At 42.1% G+C, this 19,127-nt stretch overlaps 8 protein-coding genes and 1 non-coding gene across 9 annotated transcripts; 5 read left to right on the top strand and 4 right to left on the bottom strand.

The window, feature by feature from the left end:
* Positions 1–1,143: 1,143 nt before the first annotated feature.
* Positions 1,144–2,634, top strand: PUMCH_003886 (uncharacterized protein; the record flags this gene model as incomplete). Its single annotated transcript, XM_063022841.1, has 1 exon — positions 1,144–2,634. The coding sequence occupies one exon, from the start codon at positions 1,144–1,146 to the stop codon at positions 2,632–2,634; it is 1,491 nt and encodes a 496-aa protein (XP_062878911.1).
* Positions 2,635–2,859: 225 nt separating this feature from the next.
* Positions 2,860–2,941, bottom strand: PUMCH_003885. Its single transcript has one exon. It is a non-coding gene; the product is annotated as a tRNA-Leu (tRNA).
* A 540-nt stretch (positions 2,942–3,481) lies between these two features.
* On the top strand, positions 3,482–4,891 carry PUMCH_003884 (uncharacterized protein; the record flags this gene model as incomplete). Its single annotated transcript, XM_063022840.1, has 1 exon — positions 3,482–4,891. The coding sequence occupies one exon, from the start codon at positions 3,482–3,484 to the stop codon at positions 4,889–4,891; it is 1,410 nt and encodes a 469-aa protein (XP_062878910.1).
* Positions 4,892–5,116: 225 nt separating this feature from the next.
* On the top strand, positions 5,117–5,887 carry PUMCH_003883 (uncharacterized protein; the record flags this gene model as incomplete). Its single annotated transcript, XM_063022839.1, has 1 exon — positions 5,117–5,887. The coding sequence occupies one exon, from the start codon at positions 5,117–5,119 to the stop codon at positions 5,885–5,887; it is 771 nt and encodes a 256-aa protein (XP_062878909.1).
* Positions 5,888–6,324: 437 nt separating this feature from the next.
* Positions 6,325–11,169, top strand: PUMCH_003882 (uncharacterized protein; the record flags this gene model as incomplete). Its single annotated transcript, XM_063022838.1, has 1 exon — positions 6,325–11,169. One exon carries the CDS (start codon positions 6,325–6,327, stop codon positions 11,167–11,169), a length of 4,845 nt encoding a protein of 1,614 aa, XP_062878908.1.
* A 71-nt stretch (positions 11,170–11,240) lies between these two features.
* On the top strand, positions 11,241–12,737 carry PUMCH_003881 (uncharacterized protein; the record flags this gene model as incomplete). The annotated part of the gene is made up of 1 exon (XM_063022837.1): positions 11,241–12,737. The coding sequence occupies one exon, from the start codon at positions 11,241–11,243 to the stop codon at positions 12,735–12,737; it is 1,497 nt and encodes a 498-aa protein (XP_062878907.1).
* A 308-nt stretch (positions 12,738–13,045) lies between these two features.
* On the bottom strand, positions 13,046–13,438 carry PUMCH_003880 (uncharacterized protein; the record flags this gene model as incomplete). Its single annotated transcript, XM_063022836.1, has 1 exon — positions 13,046–13,438. One exon carries the CDS (start codon positions 13,436–13,438, stop codon positions 13,046–13,048), a length of 393 nt encoding a protein of 130 aa, XP_062878906.1.
* A 975-nt stretch (positions 13,439–14,413) lies between these two features.
* PUMCH_003879 (uncharacterized protein) lies at positions 14,414–15,658 on the bottom strand (the record flags this gene model as incomplete). Its single annotated transcript, XM_063022835.1, has 1 exon — positions 14,414–15,658. One exon carries the CDS (start codon positions 15,656–15,658, stop codon positions 14,414–14,416), a length of 1,245 nt encoding a protein of 414 aa, XP_062878905.1.
* A 1,092-nt stretch (positions 15,659–16,750) lies between these two features.
* Positions 16,751–18,007, bottom strand: PUMCH_003878 (uncharacterized protein; the record flags this gene model as incomplete). The annotated part of the gene is made up of 1 exon (XM_063022834.1): positions 16,751–18,007. One exon carries the CDS (start codon positions 18,005–18,007, stop codon positions 16,751–16,753), a length of 1,257 nt encoding a protein of 418 aa, XP_062878904.1.
* Between the last annotated feature and the right edge of the window lie 1,120 nt (positions 18,008–19,127).

Genomic DNA, 19,127 nt, shown 5'->3' with positions numbered 1-19,127 from the left:
AAATATGTTACTTTTCGTTTTATACTGAAGTTACAAGATCTCGTTATGGCGCGGCGAGTTTGGAAATGCATCCGAGCCGAAGGAAGCATCGCTCCAGGCAACATCAAATAAATGCCCTCAGGAAGCCACTCATTTGCATTGATTGTAGCAATGCAAGATAGATACACTCGGGAATCAGAATCGAAATGAAACGAAAAGAAAAGCTAGAGGGACAAAATAAAAAAGAAACAAAGCGAAAACAAGGCTCAGATTGGTTTCCATAGAGCTCGTGAAACTTATCCGTTCAATCACAGTCCACGCGATAGGTGCCCGCGCATACGTCAACGCACATAATTTGTCCCAGTGCAGACAGACCACAAACAAAACATTCCGACCAATTATGTCAACGGACTGATGTGGCTTTCTAAGACCAACGTCACAATTGTTGTATCTACCCCGATCATAAATTCTCAAACCATACTACTGGCTCGAATTTTCCTGCTTCCATAGATATTCGCATTTTGATTCACCGGCCAGTGACCAGATCTCACCCTCTTCACAGTTCACAGGCAATGCCCAAGGAAAATATTTGCAAAAGATTCACAAGATCTGGAAGTATATTCTCCACTTATTTTCTTGTTTTGCGTTCTTGGCACAAGTATACCCACTCTTTAGTTGTGTCATTGTAATTACATACCAAGTTCATGAGCTTATCTCTAACACGGTTTCTCCTGTAGATAGGCAGCTAGTTCGGCAACCAATCATCAACAGAAAAGCCGGGGAAGCCACCAAAATTCTGCAGGCAGTGCGTCACCACACCTAAAGAACTGCCTTACCCGATGCCCAATTATTCGAAAAAACGGTCAACAGGGAGCGCCTGGTTGCACATCAACAACATTCAGGTTCTGCAGGAAATCTGAGTTTGAGTTGAGATAGTGAGTTTTGCACTGCACAGAAGCCATTATTCCACCCATGCGTAATACCAACGTACTGCAGGTACACATCTGAAACGGTATCGGTGCAGGCATACGTCCTATCTGGCGCATTGATTGGTTGCCCTTATCTTCTCTTTATCTCTCTAATTCGCAGCCATACACATAAATACGGTTGTAGCCACCGCAAAATCTCTCGCTCTTTGTTAGCTTTTCAGACTACAAAAATCAAATGACTATTAATGGCACAGACTTCACCGGTGAAGGAACCGGTGGTGACTCGCTTACAACAAACTTGAATGAACAGTTTGTGGCTGCAGACATGGTCTGGGTCGGTATTTCCAGTGCGTTGGTGTGGATTATGATTCCAGGTATCGGTTTGCTATACTCGGGTCTCAGTAGAAAGAAGCATGCTCTTTCACTTTTGTGGGCCTCTATCATGGCCGCCTGTCTTACTGCATTCCAATGGTTCTTTTGGGGTTACTCGCTCGTTTTCACTCACACCTCTACCTCGCCATTTTTTGGTAACTTGAAGAATTTCTGTTTGATGGATGTTCTTGGTGCCCCCGGTGTTGTTACTACTGTTCCAGACATCTTGTTCTGCTTGTTCCAGGGTATGTTCGCTGCCGTTACTGCCATCTTGATGGTTGGTGCCGGATGTGAGAGAGCCAGATTGGGACCAATGATGATCTTCCTTTTCATCTGGTTGACTGTTGTTTATGGCCCAATTGCTTACTGGACCTGGGGTGCCAACGGTTGGTTGTTCACTATGGGTGGTTTGGACTTTGCTGGTGGAGGACCAGTTCACGAGAATTCTGGTTTCGCCGCTTTGGCATACTCCTTGGTTTTGGGTAAGAGACATGACCCATTGATTACTGGCAAGGTTCCAAAATATAAACCTCACTCCGTCACTTCCATTGTTTTCGGTACCATCTTCTTGTGGTTCGGATGGTTTGGTTTCAACGGTGGTTCTACTGGTAACGCTTCCATCAGATCCTGGTACGCTTGTGTTAACACCAACTTGGCTGCTGCTGCTGGTGGTTTGACCTGGATGTTCGTTGACTGGTTTAGAACTGGCGGAAAGTGGTCTACTGTTGGCTTGTGTACTGGTGCAATTGCCGGTTTAGTTGGTATTACCCCTGCTGCTGGTTACGTTCCAGTCTACACTTCTCTTATTTTCGGTATTGTCCCAGCCATTCTCTGTAACTTTGCCGTTGACTTGAAGAACATTCTTCAAATTGATGATGGTATGGATGTCTTTGCTCTTCATGGTGTTGGTGGTTTTGCTGGCTCTTTCTTGACTGGTATTTTTGCTGCCGACTACGTTGCCGCTACCGATGGTGCCACTGTCATTGCTGGAGGCTGGATGAACCGCCACTGGGTTCAATTGGGATACCAATTGGCTGGTTCCGTCTCTATTGGTGCCTGGTCTTTCACTGTCACCGCCATCATCTTGTTGATTATGGACAGAATTCCATTTTTGAGATTGAGATTGCATGAGGATGAAGAGTTGTTGGGTGTTGATCTTGCTGAGATTGGTGAGTACGCCTACTACGAGGATGACGAGGATGGATTGGGACCAAAGTCCTCTCCATATGTTTTGGAGCCAATCAGATCTAACGACCCTAAAGTCATGAGATTGAGAGAGGCCGCCAAGGAGAAGAAGGAGGCAGAAGAACAAAAGCCTGTTGAACAGGCCTCGCACAGCGAGAGCGACAAGTAAATCGCCTGTAACTTTGTATTTAATATATTAATAAGAAATGAATTATAGACAATCTTATCCTTATGTATGTTGAGTAAAATTGAACTTTATAACTCTATCCTATAGTACTACTTCTAAAAAGAGTTGGGCTTGAAGAGACTTGCCATGGGAAAGAAAAGCTCAGTGCAACGAGATAAAAAGGCAGTTCTAAGAAAATGCAAAAAGAAAATAGAGGAAGTAGATATCTGACTCCGGCGTGATTCGAACACGCGCATCTTACGATAACAGAACTTGAGTCTGCCGCCTTAGACCGCTCGGCCACAGAGCCTCTATTGAGAGTTAAAATTCTTGAGTTTACTAACAGTGTATTTTGTGAGTTCAACGACGCTTATCTTGAAAGATTTACATTGTAAAGACAAAGTTTTGTACGTTTCTACTTTCTATAAGAAGTATTATTGTCAAGAGTGCCCCCTCTCATTGTCAATACTGAAATCGTAAACATAGAATGAACCAGTACTCATGAACATGAACCATGCTCGAATCTGTATTGGTGGCTGATATATGTGGACCATTTAATGGAAGGATTATGATTTTCTTCCTACGAAGAATGCATCGTTTTCAACCATCTTTTCCTTCTGCTATTGATAAGCCTGCAGACAATTGAGTCAACCTTATCTGTTCAGCCCCTCCTAGTCCACGTTCATACCTCAACCACTTCACACTCGACTGCAACACAAATTATTCAAAACCGATACCGAGAGCCATTGTATTAATAAGATCGAACAATTGGCTTTGACTACCAGCACCATATCTCACGTTAAATCCTCATTAAGCACACCTTCAAGATCAACATATAATATTTAACAAAATGTCTTCAGCAGAGATCTTTCCTGGCGAGGGGCTTAGCAACTTTATTGCTTTGGGAGAGCTGTTGTATAACAGTATCAAAACACTCAAAGAGATGGGCCAGCCTCTCCAAATTGCATACTCTGCCAAAAAGTATTTGGAAACACCAATCTTGGTATCATTACCCAATTTGGGGGTGCGACTCATGTTTAGCTCGACTGGCCACCAAAAATTGCTCCTAGTTGAGATTTTGAATTTCGAATTCTTGAAACTCAAATACAAGGGTAGTTATTTGAATGACATCATTTTTGCAGAACCCTCAGATGACGAGTTGGCCAGATTAGACAGCAGCGAGTCCTTGCGAGACTACCAAAAAAGAAAACAAGTCCTGAAACCTACACTCAAAGAGGTTTATAATCGTATTTTCGGACCAACCTTCCCGGGCGTGCTTGACAAGAACACACGCACCTATTTGTTAAGCTATCCTGGAGTAGCATTTAAGTTCAATTTGGGGCTGGATGAGCTCTTGGATCAATTATGCGAGGATGAAAATAAGAATGATCTCCTCGCAAAACTCACTAATTGGCATCGCCCAAGCGATATTCAATGCATGGCAGTAGCAATCTTCAAGGGCGACAACTATGAAAACTTCACATCGCAGTTGATTCAAAGGGCCCACAGCAATGAAGACTCAAAAAAGCTCGGAGACGCTACAGAGCTATCTATCGAAAAGCTCGAGGTAACTCTCAGCACCGGCACTGCCGAGATCCATTTCCATTCACACAACAAGACGCCTTCGGCTATAATTGAAATTGGAAAATCGACTCAACAGGATATTCTTCGCATCCTTGGGCCCCCAGATGCGTATTTCAATAAGTTTGACTCGCGCCTACTGATCCACAAACACCTCTCATCCTCGACGGCGTCAGATCTGGACTCCGGGTCCGTTTACAAGTTTCACAATTATTTCAGACATGGTATTGATTTTCTCTACAAATTGAACCCGCCAAACCAAAAGGGAGGTGTGTTGCAAAAAATCATTCTTCACAACGGTGGGATTGTTAAGACATTGGAGTTTATGCAATGGAATAAGTGTAATTGGGTTGTCAAAACCCGTCCAGAACATGATGCACCTTCTGTGGATTCTTCTATGGCTTTTCATCAATACAGAGAGGACTTCTTGAATGAGGTAAATACAGAGAAGTCAGAGCCAGTTTTGTTGAATAGAAACGAGATAGAATTCAGCAAAAATGAAGAGTTGGAGGTAGTTTTAAGCGATGAGCTACAGCAGAATGTTACTCTTGCTGCGGAAAATTCGGTTGATTATGGGGAGAACAAGACATTGGGGCAGCTGAAGTTGTACGGCTACGACCGTTGTATTTGGGAAGTCGTTGAAAACAATGGATGCGTTTCATGTGCAATAATCTATTAGACGCTCCTCGTATGTCATTGTTTGCTTTTGGAGGATAGTGTCTTCATAATGTATACTTGCCCAAATCGAATCTATTAAATAAAACACCTAAAAGTAAGCACTTGTTCGCGATAATCAAAATAGTCAAAGAAGTATGATTTGTCCTTCAAAAATATCTCATGTCCGACTGCTCCACCACATCATCCTGTTCTCATCTCCACACACTTAGGACAACTCGACCACTCAATGAAGATAACGCCGAAGCTCATAGCCTCCGCCCCCAACGTAATAAATCCCGAAGGCCAGCTCACATTGGTTCTACGAAACCAAGGGATAATTTACCTAGAGAACCTAGGGCCGTCGTCTGAGACATACTCGGTTATAGATCTAACGAACAACGACATCATCGAGTTGAGCGGCATCCCTGACCATGGAACAGTCAACACAATACTACTAGCAAATAACAACATATCTTCTTTGGGAGAGTCACTGGCAATTGACGATGGATTGAATGTGGACTCAAAGAGTGCAGAGGAATCAAAACACACACTTGAATACGAAACCAAAGCAATCAGCACCATCAAATCTCTTTCGCTTGTGAACAACAATGTCTCTTCCTTCGCGGAAGTAGCAAAACTCCAACGCTTCGGAAACCTCGAAAATCTCCTTCTCCTAGGTAACTCAATTGCCGAAGAACATCATTATCGATCGTTCACGATATGGCTTCTTCCAAACTTGCGAATGCTAGATGGTGAAAAAGTGAAAACTGCAGAAAGAGCTGCTGCTCAGGAGCTATTTGGCACATCTTTGAGTGCAAGAACTCCAGCTGCTGATGCCTTGCTTCACGGAAACTCTCAAATAGACACAGCGCCCAAGGCCGAAAGACTCATGAAAGGCGCAGTTCGGAAACTTTCGGCCGACGAGAAGGCGAAACTTTTAGCAGAGTTGGAACTGGCCCTGAGTATGGAAGAGATCGAGCGCATCTCTCACGCTTTAAAGAACGGATATGTCGAGTAAGTCTCGATAGTTTCCAAGGCATTTTGAGGGCTTCTTGTGCTTCACTCATAGGCTTGTCGGAGGGACAGCTGTGCTTGCTTTCATGTATGAATTACCTCGAGTTTGAACTAAGCTCCATGGAAATTTGACGACAATTATGAAAGCTTCAGCTTTGAAAAGATTCATATGATCTATAGACTTAATTCTTTAATTTACATCACTAATCCGATCAGTCTTGGATCCATGGGTACCGAAGGTGTACCGAATTAAAACAAACCAAACAAAATTTGTTATAAAATTAGGCCAAATAAAGTTAGCATTTTTTAAAGCTCTTGTTTTTTCAGACAACTTTGGGTATTCAGTCCCAATTTTCAGGTTCAATCAATCTGCTCCTTAAAAATTCCAACCACAGCTTCTCCTACGCCAATCTCTCGAGCGCTAGCTGGGTTCCCGTCAAAATGACTCAAGAGAGACCTAAAAGAAAAGCTACGGCAAATAAAAATTACCTGGACTTAATTCCTGATGCACTTCTGGAACCACAAGGCTCTCAAGTTTCTCCGTCACTGAAGAATGACAGTTCCGCCAACAACTCTCCGACAAAGGCAAGTCTGAGCAATGGAACACAGTCAAGAGGTCGTGCACGAGGAGTAGTATCCAGAAATTCTGTCAATTCCGCAAGCACATCCACCTCTACGCTGAAGATAAACCGAAATGGAACAAAAGTTCCAATCAACTGGGAACCTCCCGTGTCCCAGGATGAACAATTTTCTCACAGGCTAAATCTCACAGATGCATTTGTGGATCTAGAAAGTCAAACACTCACCTGTCCGAAGCAACTGTTTCTAGAAGTAGTGGGCTCGGATGGTTCTTATGAAAGGGAGCTACAGAGGCTCATATGGAGTCATACAGGTGTGAAAAAGGACGTCAAATCGCTGAACAAGAAGCTGAAGGGACCTTTCCAGCTACGAAAGGGAGATTATATCTACATGGTGAGTGAGCCACCAGGAGAGCCATACTACATTGGTCGTTTGATGGGCTTCAACAAGAAGGGCAAAGAGGAGACAGAGACTACTGTGGGCGACATCAATAGCAAATACGAGTTTTTGATTCAATGGTTTTACAGGCCAAGGGATATATCGAAGAACACCCTGGATTCCCGTCTCTTGTACGCCTCGATGCATAGTGATACATGTCCTTTGAGCAGCTTCAGAGGACTCGTTACTGTTAAACACAAGCTGGAAGTTGAAAATTTTTATGTTCCCAAACTTTCAGGAAATGCAGGCGAGTCTTATTCAGCTGTCGAATACTACACGTCACTCCCCAATTGCTTTTATTTCGACAAGTTATTTGACAGGTACATGATCAAATTTTATGATATCATCAAGACTTCCACACTTTTGGAGTGTCTAGATAATGAAGCTAACAACAATAGGAACTACATTTTGGCTTTGAATAAGCGCTATGAGTACGTTTTCATGGAGGCTACTAGAATCAAGCCATTTCTCAATAACTTCACATCGACCATGTCTACGCACTGTAACATCTGTGCAGAATGGTGTCCGTCAGCTGAAAGTGTCACCTGTAGTGGCTGTGACAAGCATTTTCATATGCTTTGTCTAGATCCGCCTCTACTCAAGAAACCAAGCCGTGGGTTCAGTTGGTCGTGTGCATTGTGCTCAAAGAAGCACGAGCTCGAGCAGCTGAAAAAGAAGCTTGTGATGCTATCACATGACAACAAAACCACTAATGAGGATGAGCTCCAATCGAAGGAGAAATGGCTTGAGGGAGGGCTTCTTGCACCGCTGGACGGAACAGAAGCAAGAACAAAAAGGAGCCCTGATGAAATTTTACCAAAATATGAGCTCTGTGCTATTGACTATTTGAGAAATGATGCTAACCTAACGGTCACTGAACGAAGGCTTCATGAGGAATGGAACATCAGATATTTAGGACTCCATTGTAAATTGGAAGATGCAGTTGATCCTGATGATAGGTCACCATATCCAAGGGCAAGTACCTCGCTAGGCGCCCGTTATCAGGCCAGCAATGTTCCCGAATGCGATGGTCATCCTATTGTTTATTACGATATCGAGAAGACTGGCAGTGAGAAATCAAAAAAAGGACCCGGAGGCAAGAAGACATCCAAGAAAAAGTCTGATATCCACTCAGGGAGAGCACTTTCGGTGCCCTTAGATTACAAGGAGGTGCTGCCTAGGGATTATCCTCCGTGGCTCCAACCAAGGCCAAAAGGATATATAGAGCGAGGCTTGGACGATGAAAATGATTCTACGTCCAAACTTCTATGGAAATCCTCTGAATTCGATATTGACGATGATTTCAAAGAACACGACAAATTTATTGCCTCATGTGCTCCAATTGCAGAGAAATTGTCGATTGATTCTAACTCTCCAAACTTCATTGATGCCATAGTTCAAATTTATATGAAAAATGGCGGCAACACAGATGCTGCCATCGCTGCTGCCAAGAAACTTACACGCAAGTCTCTCAAAGAACCCACATTGACTAAAGAAGAGGTGAAAAAATTTGAATCAGCTGTTCGTAAACACGGAAGCGAACTTTACCCAGTTTTCAAAGAGGTTAAAACTCAACTGAGTGCCAATATTGTTCGGTTCTATTATTTGTGGAAGAAAACTAAAAAAGGTCAAGCGATTTGGGGAAACTATCCTGGACGTAAGAAAAAAAGCAAGGCTCCTGAAATGAAAGTGATATCTCCGGGGGATGCATATGCTGATAGTGATGATGATTCCGCCTACGAGAATGAGAAAATTGTCAAATCCAACAAACTATTCAATTGCAAGCATTGCCGACTGTACGTTTCTGAGGCCTGGTTCAAGATTACTGGTTACGATGCAATTGCGAAACATGAATCCTTCCCGGAATTGATGGACAAACGCAACACCGATGCAATTGGAGCTCTCTGTTTTAGATGCGCAAAGCTTTGGAGACGATATGCTGTGTATTGGGAGGACCCTCTCGAAGTAGAACGAAAGAGCACCAAGGGTATAGGTGGATACAAGAGAAAGGTGGAATCTGAATTGATTGCTGACGCTGAAAAGATTCTCGAGTATGCTGACAGCTTAGGAGCAATTTTGTCACCTGAACTAACAAAAAGCAGTATAGAGTGCAGTGTTATACAGGGCAGCATTCAGTCAAGCTCTCGACCATCCCCTAGAAATGGGAAGGTAATTGACGTTGTGTTCAAAGATCTGACCTTGAATGAGAGTCCGACTGAGGTGGTTCCGAAACAAGAAATCTCAAAACGAATGACTGCCAGACAGTTGGCATTATCTGCCAAAGAGGCGACTGCTGAAGCGTCACCAGAGCCGCCCAAGAAAAAGCGCAAGCCCGAATCAAAAGCAAAGCCGGAACCCAAACCAAAGCCAGAGCCCAAACCAAAGCTCGAATCAAAGCTGAAGCCTGAACTGAAGCTCAAAGCTGAGCCTAAGGATGAATCTAAGAAGAGGGCCTCAAACGCGAAAAAGGAGAATACTGCCAAAAAGAAGAAAAAGACGCCCGATATCAAGGTTGAGACCTCGATCGAAGAGCCCGAGCTTTCAAATTTGAAGAGAAATCCGAAGACGAAAACAAGGAGAAAAGCTGAACGAACGAAAAACACGAATCCCATTTTTAATACAAAGTATGCGAAGCCTCCAACCGTTCTGGCTCTTTTGTCATCTATCTCATTTGCTCCTAAATTCTTTCTGACGATCGCATTGAATTTTAGGATGAACCGATTAATGAACTTTTTGCCAAAAGAAGTGGCAGAGAAAAACAAACCGCTCGTTAAATTTGATACAGCATTTCCGAATGATAGCAGACCTTGCAGTATATGTCTCGAGCCTGACGCTCTGTCAGAAGCCTTGTCGGAAATGCTTATTTGCCTGACCTGCGGTGTGAATGTTCATGCCTCATGTACGGGAACTACTATACTGAAAAAGCAAGCAACTGTCAAGCAATGGCAATGTGAATGTTGCATTAATGACATGAACCCAGTGTTCACTACTCACTATTCGTGCTGTTTGTGTATGGCTGAATGTCAAGATAAGAACGCCTCGGCGTCTGGACGTCATGCAATATCAGATTACATGATACCTATTTTAGAAACTGGACAATGGTGTCATCTCATCTGCGCTCTTTTCTCTCATAAGAAATTATCTTTCAAGCAAGTGTCATCACCCCTGTTTGTTCAAAAAGACATTGTAAACAGCAGTTGCACAAAATTGCCTGGACTTTTGGTGGCTGCAATATCACCACTATTCGTACAGAATCTTGAAACTCAGTGCGGAATTTGCCTGTTCAGAAACGGAGGACTAATAGAATGCCACGAGTGCGCAGAAGAAGGCCAAAAATATCACGTAACTTGCGCGCAAGATACGCCAGGGCTCTTTCTTGGTTTCAAATTGAGTGCTAACAAACATGGAGCCAACTCATTCGTTGAGGGAAAACTGGGACGCTTAGAACCCGTGCTCGTCTGCGAGAAACATAAGGAGACTTCGCCTGTTCTTGATATACGTCAAATAGGTAAGCGTACATCAGCAGGAGAGTCGAAACCTCTCATACAGTTGTATTTTGAAGACATTGCAAAGGCAGCTTCCAGTTCTAGATTGAGTGGGCCTAAATTGTTAGCGCACAATTACATCTCTATGGTAGATGACTATATCGGGAGATCCGAATTACCGCACGAAAACCGAAAATCCAAAGACAGAACTTGTGAGGGCTGCGGGGTGATATCTTCGCCTATGTGGTGGCCATTTTCCGGATCAACTATGGGATCGCTCAAAAGTCCAAGTTCGATTTCGATCATGGCGATGGCAAAGGATGGTATGTCTGAATCGATCGATGAGAAGCTGACCTCAACAGAACAGACAAATTTGCAGCTACCATCCAACAATCAAGCCATTGTAGTATCTCCAAGCAAAAATAAAGATCGCCAGCAATCATTTTTGGTATTTGGAGATGGCTCTTCCCTTTCTTCATCTGTGTCAATGACGAGTCCCAGCAAGACTAAAGACGCACATCACAGCAACGGTACCGCAACAGCCAGCCCTTCCAAAACGATTGTCAACGCCGGCACTTTGCCATTTCCTGAAGAGAATGCGCTTCAACTGAAATTGGTTTTGTGTCAAAAGTGCCATTTTGCAGCCGTTCCAGATTCGCAGGAGGCTGAGGGAGACACCTTGCTTCGAGAACTCAATCTTCCACTCGAGTGCCCACAGCTTGGTATCAGCAGCATAGCTGATCGTATCACCAACGTCTACAATTCACCAACTGTCTCCACTTAAAGTCATTTCGAAATAGTGGGATTTCTTATATATATATAATGAATTAATCATGTGATCAGTCACGTGCAGAGATGTATCCTTCAAACACTTTCGTGCTTCTTAATACCCCAAACCTAATAAGAACTTCAAAACAAATGTTAAAGCTCAAAGAGCGGGACATGCCCGTGATTCCTGGGACCAAGATTGAAGGGGAGGAGCTTCATGATTTACGATTGATGCTCTCAGACCTACTCCACAGGAAAGGAGTCCATTTCCCCGGTTCTCAACCCGTCTCGTTCGAAAGAAATCATATCGAGGTATTGAAAAAGCGAGACTACTTTGTTTGTGAGAAGTCAGATGGATTGAGGTGCTTGCTATTCTTGGTGTATGATCCTGCGAAGGGTGAAGGTGTGTTTTTGATAACCCGCGAGAATGAATTCTACTTCGTGCCAAATATTCATTTTCCCCTATTAGAGAACGAGGAAAATGGACCCACCTACCACCACGGAACTGTTTTGGATGGCGAGCTTGTCTTGGAGACAAAAAATGTTCTGGAGCCATATCTCCGCTATTGCATATTCGACGCGCTTGTAATCAATGACAAGGACATTACCAACCGTCCATTGCCAAAACGATTAGGGTATATTACCGAACAGGTGATGAAGCCATTCGATAAATTTAAGGTGAAGCATCCAGAGATTGTTAATTCACCTAATTTTCCTTTTAAAGTGAGCTTCAAAATTATGAAAGCCTCCTACAAAGCAGGAGATGTGCTTGCAATGCAAGACAATTTGTTTCATGAGTCCGATGGCCTCATCTTTACATGTGCGGAGACGCCTTACGTGTTCGGAACAGATTCAACATTGTTTAAATGGAAGCCTGCGCATGAGAACACAATTGACTTCAAGATGGAAATGCATTTTAGACAATTTCAGGATCCTGAAATGGACCCGCATGACCCAGATTCGACGTACACTGATTATGATAGCTTACCGGAAAAGATCGATTTACATGTTTGGAACGGAGACAAGGCGTACTCATATTTCGCCGAGATGGATCTAGAAGAAGAAGATTGGGAGCAACTCAAAGAGTTACAGGAGCCTTTACAAGGCCGTATTGTAGAATGCCGTAAAAAAGTGAATAAGGCACCTTTTTGGGAAATGCTCCGCTTCCGTGATGACAAGACTAACGGAAACCATGTATCTATCGTTAAAAAGATTCTCCACAGTATTGAGGATGGTGTTGGAGAGAAAGAACTTTGTTCCGCGTGCCCAGAGATGGAGAAGGCGTGGAAACAACGAGAGTACGACCGGAGACATCGCGGAAATCAGGCGCCTTCTTTGCCGGCGAAAAGGGTTCCAGATTATGATCGGGAGCTGCACAAAAAGACTCACGCAGAGCAAAGGCCTCGTTCAGACAACACGAACAATGCTGGTGCGCCGGAAGGCAGAGGTCACCAGAACAGAGGCAGACCTGAAATTCAATCGAATTCAAAGCAACCGGAGAGTCGTAGCAATAATGAGCTGCGTGAAAAAGAAGTGTTTCAAGATCTGATGCCCGACTACGAAGAAGAAAGCGACCTGGAGTAGCGGCTGTACCATACCCATTTCAACTGTATTATACGAAAAGAATGTACCATATTTACGAACTATTATGAACTATAGAACAACTGTTAAGCCTTTCTTTCGTTGAGAAGGGACTATGATTGACAGTGGAAGATTTGAAGGCAGTTGTTTAAAAAACCAGTCGAAAACAAGAGCAACGGATGAAAATGTTGCGAAACTTAATGGTAGTTAACAAACAAAAACGTTCGCTTGTAAGGCTGATCACTTGGCAAATGTACTTAGAGTCTTTCTAGCTGGAGCACATAAACGCATCCACTTTGTCGAAGTATCATTTAATCTCTTTCAAGATTGATATTGTTTCCAAACTTTCCATACAAGTGGGCTTTTAAAAGCGCTAGCTGCGAGTCAATTCCTTCAATTTTCTCGGAGAGTGAATTGATCTTGCCGTCCAACAGCTCATTTTCTGCCTCAATCATGTCAACAGCTCGCGTGACAGTCACAAACACAAAGGAATCGCCGATTCTGTATTGTATTTTCTCATCTTCGTCTAAGAGCTCAATCTCTAGAGCAAGATCATCAATATATTCCTTTTCCGATTGGAGACTCTTAAGCTGATCTGTGAGGGAGTCTTTCTGGTTTATGAGAGATGAAAATTTGTTAATTTTCTGTTGATCTTCCCATAACACTTCCGTCGTGTTCTTTTGTCCTTGCGGAAGAAGCTCCATTATATAATTGTAGTTGATGCTAGAGGTGATCCATATTAATGTGAAGTAAGGATCATCACGTGACATAGACATACTAAAGAAAGGCCTTTGAATTGAGTGAACTGAATTTTAGGAGCAGGAAAATCACGGTATAATTGAGAGGAACTTAAGTCGGTGGTATTTCTGAAACTTTAACTCTCGAGGTTCCCTATAATCTCCTTTGATTCTCATTTTAATGGCAATAGCCTACCACTTTCAAGGATCAAAAAGAATGAATGATCGAGTGATTTTACTGAAATGAAATTTCAGGAATTGAGCGGACCGTGTGTATTACTCTGTATAGTGTTTTCAGGCTCTCATGGCTCATCTTTGACGCTGTCTCCACTTATGTAACGACTCACTCTCAGACACAAGTAGAAAGCACTTGAGTGGCAGAACGATTGGATTATTTTGTGATCTATCATTTCGATCTCATAGAGTGACGGCCTCAAAATCAAGGTTCAGTTCAGAAAAGAGCACCTCCTGTCCTTACTACAGCACTACAAGTAATTCAGAGGCTTAGTCTAAAGATTCAATAATGACAAAGTAAAGTCACAAAAACACACTGGCAAAAAAATCAGACTGTGTTGCAATGTGTTGCAATGTCAAAGTTTCGGCATTCCGTATGTTTTGAGTGAGTACTGCTTTGTTGTGGCATCAAACAAATGAACTCGAGAATTATGATATAACTGGAACTAGTAGAAAATGAATAATATTGTTTAATCAATTTTTTCTGTTTAGTAAAGATGATTATCGACCGATTCGACCCGGTAGTTCATTATTGTGGTATAAGTTTAAGAGGTACGGGTGCAAAGATGATCTGAATTACCTGTCGCTAGCCCTTTGGCACTACATGACGACTCCAATTCTAGCAAGATGAGAAACACATCCCTAAAAACAGTTCTAAATTTTGTCGGTAATTTATGACTGGATGTAAATTAAATTAACATTGATTAGCTAGAACCACAAAAGCTTCGTATTATCCTCCCAAACAATCTTACCTTCTCTCATTTTGATGTCGTCCTCCTTTCTATTAATTAAAATAGCACTTCTCGAGCCATTTTCGAGACCACCTTTAGCGCCATACATTTGCTTGATGGAATCCATGACTGAAGGTGACACCTCAGACTCCCACAATTTGACTTGTTCCATGTTGGACATTTGATGTCCCTCGTGTTTGGATCCCAAGAATTTAGTCATGAGCAGGAAGAGCTCCAATGTGGTTTCATCTTCATTGTATTCTGGTGCAACAAATTTTTTGATGACAGTGACGTAGTTGTGAAACTTATTCTCTTCCTCATTAAATTCGTAGTCGTAAGTCCAGACAATAAAACCCTTATATGTGCCAGAATTGGGGCAAAATAATCTGAGACCAAAGTACTCGGGTTTCGTATCTTTGAACTTTGTAGCAAGCGACTCAATAGTCTCGCTTGAGAAATCCCAGTCACTCTTGTTTTTGTCGAAGAGCTTGTGGGCGATGTATTTAACTCGAAGATGAAACCAGTCAACGTAGTGTTCATTGGAAGCAGTGGTGATACGCTCAATTCCGTCCTCGGAAACACTTTGTCTAATCTTTGCATCGAGATCTTTGCTGTACTCTTTGAAGTCTCTCTCGAACTCATGGAACTTAATCAATTCCACGTTCGGTGGCAATTCAAATCTATAGATTTGTTGAATAGCAAATTTTGCAAGAGGGACATGGAATGACTTGAAGCCATTACGAGTATAATACTCTCCAACTTCGGAGTACAAGAAAATGAAACCATCTTCTCCCAACACCAGTGGACTTTTGGCGATCTTCACCAAATGGTCAATCATTACTGAAGCATAGCCCTTTGCACGGTGTTCCTTATAAGTAAAGACTGCACCAATACATCCAGACATTACATCTCTGCGTTCCACGCCAGTGTCAGTCTTTGTGTATCTATATGCCTTCCTTACAAGAAGCTCACAAGAGCACAATGGAACATCAGGCTCATCTTTTTTCGTCATAATAAATACCATCAACTCGTGACCACCCAGAGAGGCCATTTTCGAGAGACCCAATACATGCTCTCTCATGACGTATTCCTCTACTGAGAGCTGACTTTTCCACGAGTCGGCATTTTTCGACCTAGTAAATGCTTTAGTCTCAGAGTCGTGGACTTGAGTTAAAACAAAATCATCCATGGATCTTGTAGGACGGGTAGCCAGTGAGGGCATTTGGATTCGTGTAGTTAGATATCCAATTGAGAGATTGGAGAGATTGGCAGCCACTTTTATATTAGTGTAAGAGTAGGTTAATACACTGCAGGTGGTGTGTGCTCGGATAGATGCAGGTGCGGAAAGTGACTCTTCAATAAATAAGCCTTGATTTTATGGAGCAAGTGCCTGTTAGCTATCAAATTTAGTTAAAGAATTGGATGATCTTTGAACAGATTTTGCGGTCTGGATCTTTTTTCACTTGTTTTTCTAGTCGGCTCAATGAGACGTCAAAAATATCTATTAGATAGAGGTGCGTCTGGCTGCAGGCAAAACGATATCTTGATAGAGAGTCAAAATACAAGGATCTGCAGATTTACCCTCATATATATATGTGAAGGTACGGTGGAAAAGATTGTCAATGGGGGGATTCTTACTGCACGCATTCGGGATCACTAATATTACACTATAGTTAACGGCAAGTGACGGAGAACGGTTCGGCCCAAATAGGAAGTAGCCGCGTGTGAGAGTGTTAATACCCTTTTTGGGAGGGGAGCCTGTCGCAAAAAGGCGTCATCAATTCCGAATGTAAGCTGCACAGATAAGTACCTGAGATCTATAATTCCTATTGATAGTTTTTTTCTTCGCGGATTGCATTTGATTTATTTTGATGATATTCTAAACAGATCTTTGCGGATGGCTTTGTAAAGCGTACCAGTGAGTGTAGAGCGCCTCATTTGTATACAAAGGCCCGATTCTTTTACACTATTGAAGAATCGGATGTGCGGCAAAAATCTCCAATGTCTTCACCCAGACTTGTGTCTGTAGACTACTGTTTACACAAACGTCTGGCATTTTAGTTTCCAGAATTTCATTTGCACAGTAAGATGGATCTATAAGAATTAGGATAGATCTAGGATCGTTGCTCAAATCAAAGATGATAATAGCATAATTGTTTTTTAATTTTTTTTTCATTTCCTGTTCAAATAATTTAACTAAGCATTCTGGTCAGGTAAATTTCATTATCTGCGCCTTTCTTATTATTCTTAGCATGGTCCTGAATCAAGATAGGAAAATAAGTGTCATCGCCGTCGCAATACTTCCAAGATATAATTATGTTTCAGCTCTTGAGTCTTCAGGGAACTGGTTGCGGAGATCCAAAATTCGTTCGTGCATGGACTGACACCCTTCCTGTTTTAAGCGGTTAACTATATCTAATGGTGTCCAACCTTTGTCCTCGTACTCGGCAACTTTGTCATGTAGTTCTAGCAATTGCTTGTAGTATTCGCTGTGACCCTCCATCCACAAATCCCCTAGATTGGGGATCTTCGAATTCAGCAAGAGAAACTCACAACCAATACCTGTGAACGTGTTGATGACTAGACTCACAATCTGTAAAAGAACTTTTACTGATTTGTCGTGTTGTTGTGATAAGTCTGCTAAGCTTATCGGATCTCTGGCAAGTCTCTTTACCTCGGCCCTCAAATGGTATCTCACAGGATCTTTCTGAATTTCCTGGCACAAACAATAAATTGATGCGGGATCTGGTAATTCACCGTTTTGTGGATATGGTATTAGTTGTGAATATGGGTTTTCGAGAATTGTGTTCATAGCTTTGCGTACTAAGAAGTATTTCGATGTCCCTGAAGGAGGTCTGGCGTAGACATAATCTTTGAGCTCTGCTGGTGGATCTGGAAGCTTGCTGAATTTCTGTTTCTCTGTTTTATCGACATCAATACTGTCCACGTCCAATTTATATAAGAATCCCTTGATGTTGGCCCAGTGCACGAAACTTTTGAGAGCGGTAAGTACTTCAGGCAGCTCTAACGCGTCTTCACCGAAAAACTTTTCAACATACAGACGCATGTGATGGCCTTCAAGTCTTGTACCTATGTGATGATCGGTGTGAAAGAAATTTAATTTCGAACAATAGAGTATATTGTAGCCCATGGCCAAATGCTCATCTGTGACAGACTGAGCAAATTCAATAGCAGTAGCTGCATGTTCTTCAATATAGACGAACTTCAGCGCTTTGTAGTTTATGACCGATGAGTTTTCCTCCTCATACCAACCATTTTTCTCCAATTGATCTGCAACACCTATGATCATGAGTGATAGATCACGATGAGTGGTAAGCATATCCGGAGAGATACTACTCAATATTCTGTGGGCCAGAAGAGCAGCAAAGTTTTTATTGAGATCTTCTGGGTGTATGATTAAATGCTTGTCTTCCTTCTGAATACGTTGGAATGTATTGTTCACAAACTTGTATTTGCGGCCTTTTTTTGTAATTTCAACGGGCCCTAATTGAGTGATTTTCTCTAAAATAGAGTCTGCTACAGCAACTAAAGCATCTGATGTTGAGATCATTGTTGCAGTAAGCTTTGATGTGTGAAATTTTCAAGAATAGACTTGTCTACGGGGTGAAATCAAAACAAAGAAATCGAAGAAATGGATAGTACGTAAGTAAGCACCTAATGAGGTCTACACTTCATTTCAGTTAGAAAATAAGTACCTGGATTTTTTTTTGCCTTACCTGGCAAATAATTTTGAGTTGGCAAGTTTTTGTAAACAAAGAAAAGAGCTGTTTAAATGGCCAGTATTGAGCCTAGTGAAGATAAGCCAGTTAAATATGTCTTCATTTGACCTGGAGTTTTTCTTTTTGATGAAGCTGCGAGAATACTCAGCTTGTCAACCTCTTGCTTAAACTCATTGGCTTGAGCCTACTGGTTCTAAACGACTCAAGTGAGATACTGAGAACCAAAAACTATAATTTATCAGCGGCAAAACGGATGAAATTGAACATTGAATACCTCTATTCAGTTTGCTGTTTGAGAAGCACCTTTGTTTGAGGACCGGTTTTCTGGTTCTTGAAATTGAAGGTGGGTGAATCAAAGCGTTCGATTGTGGCCTTCTTTCATCAGTTCCTTCAGTCTGACGTAGCAAGAACAGGTCAGTGGATCATTCGAAAAATTGTACACACAAAAGGTCTCATGTCAGCAGTGAATGAGAAGAAAGCATTACCTTTCTTGTCTGTCCTCCTTTGACATACCTCGTGGAAAGTATAAATCATTGACTAATTGACAGCTCAATTAATAGCATATCAAAGAACTAATCCATGACGACCCTAGCGACCATCGAACACTAGCTTTACCCCCTTGAGTATGTATGTGTTGATACTCGAAGTACTTCAATCTATCAAACAGAACACTGGAAAAACAAATGAAACAGTCATGACTGTATTTGGAACTTCGATGTCAAGAAAAGAGAAGTAGTATTGCATCGATTTGTACTCAAAGCAATATGGAGGAGAACTTTCAGGCGTTAATGGTGTGCTATTTATCAAAGCAGAATCAATTCGAAGCAAAAGTTCTGGACGCATTGTTTATAACTCACTAACTTAATAATGATAGTTGTAGAAATTTGGGACCTCAAATTTGGATCAAGGGTTGCTGCATTACTCCAATTCTTAAAACATCAAAAGAAGCAC

The sequence above is a fragment of the Australozyma saopauloensis genome, chromosome 4 (assembly GCF_035610405.1).
Source record: "Australozyma saopauloensis chromosome 4, complete sequence".
Classification (NCBI taxonomy): Eukaryota; Fungi; Ascomycota; class Pichiomycetes; order Serinales; family Metschnikowiaceae; genus Australozyma; species Australozyma saopauloensis.
This window is presented reverse-complemented; position numbering and strand designations above follow the sequence as displayed.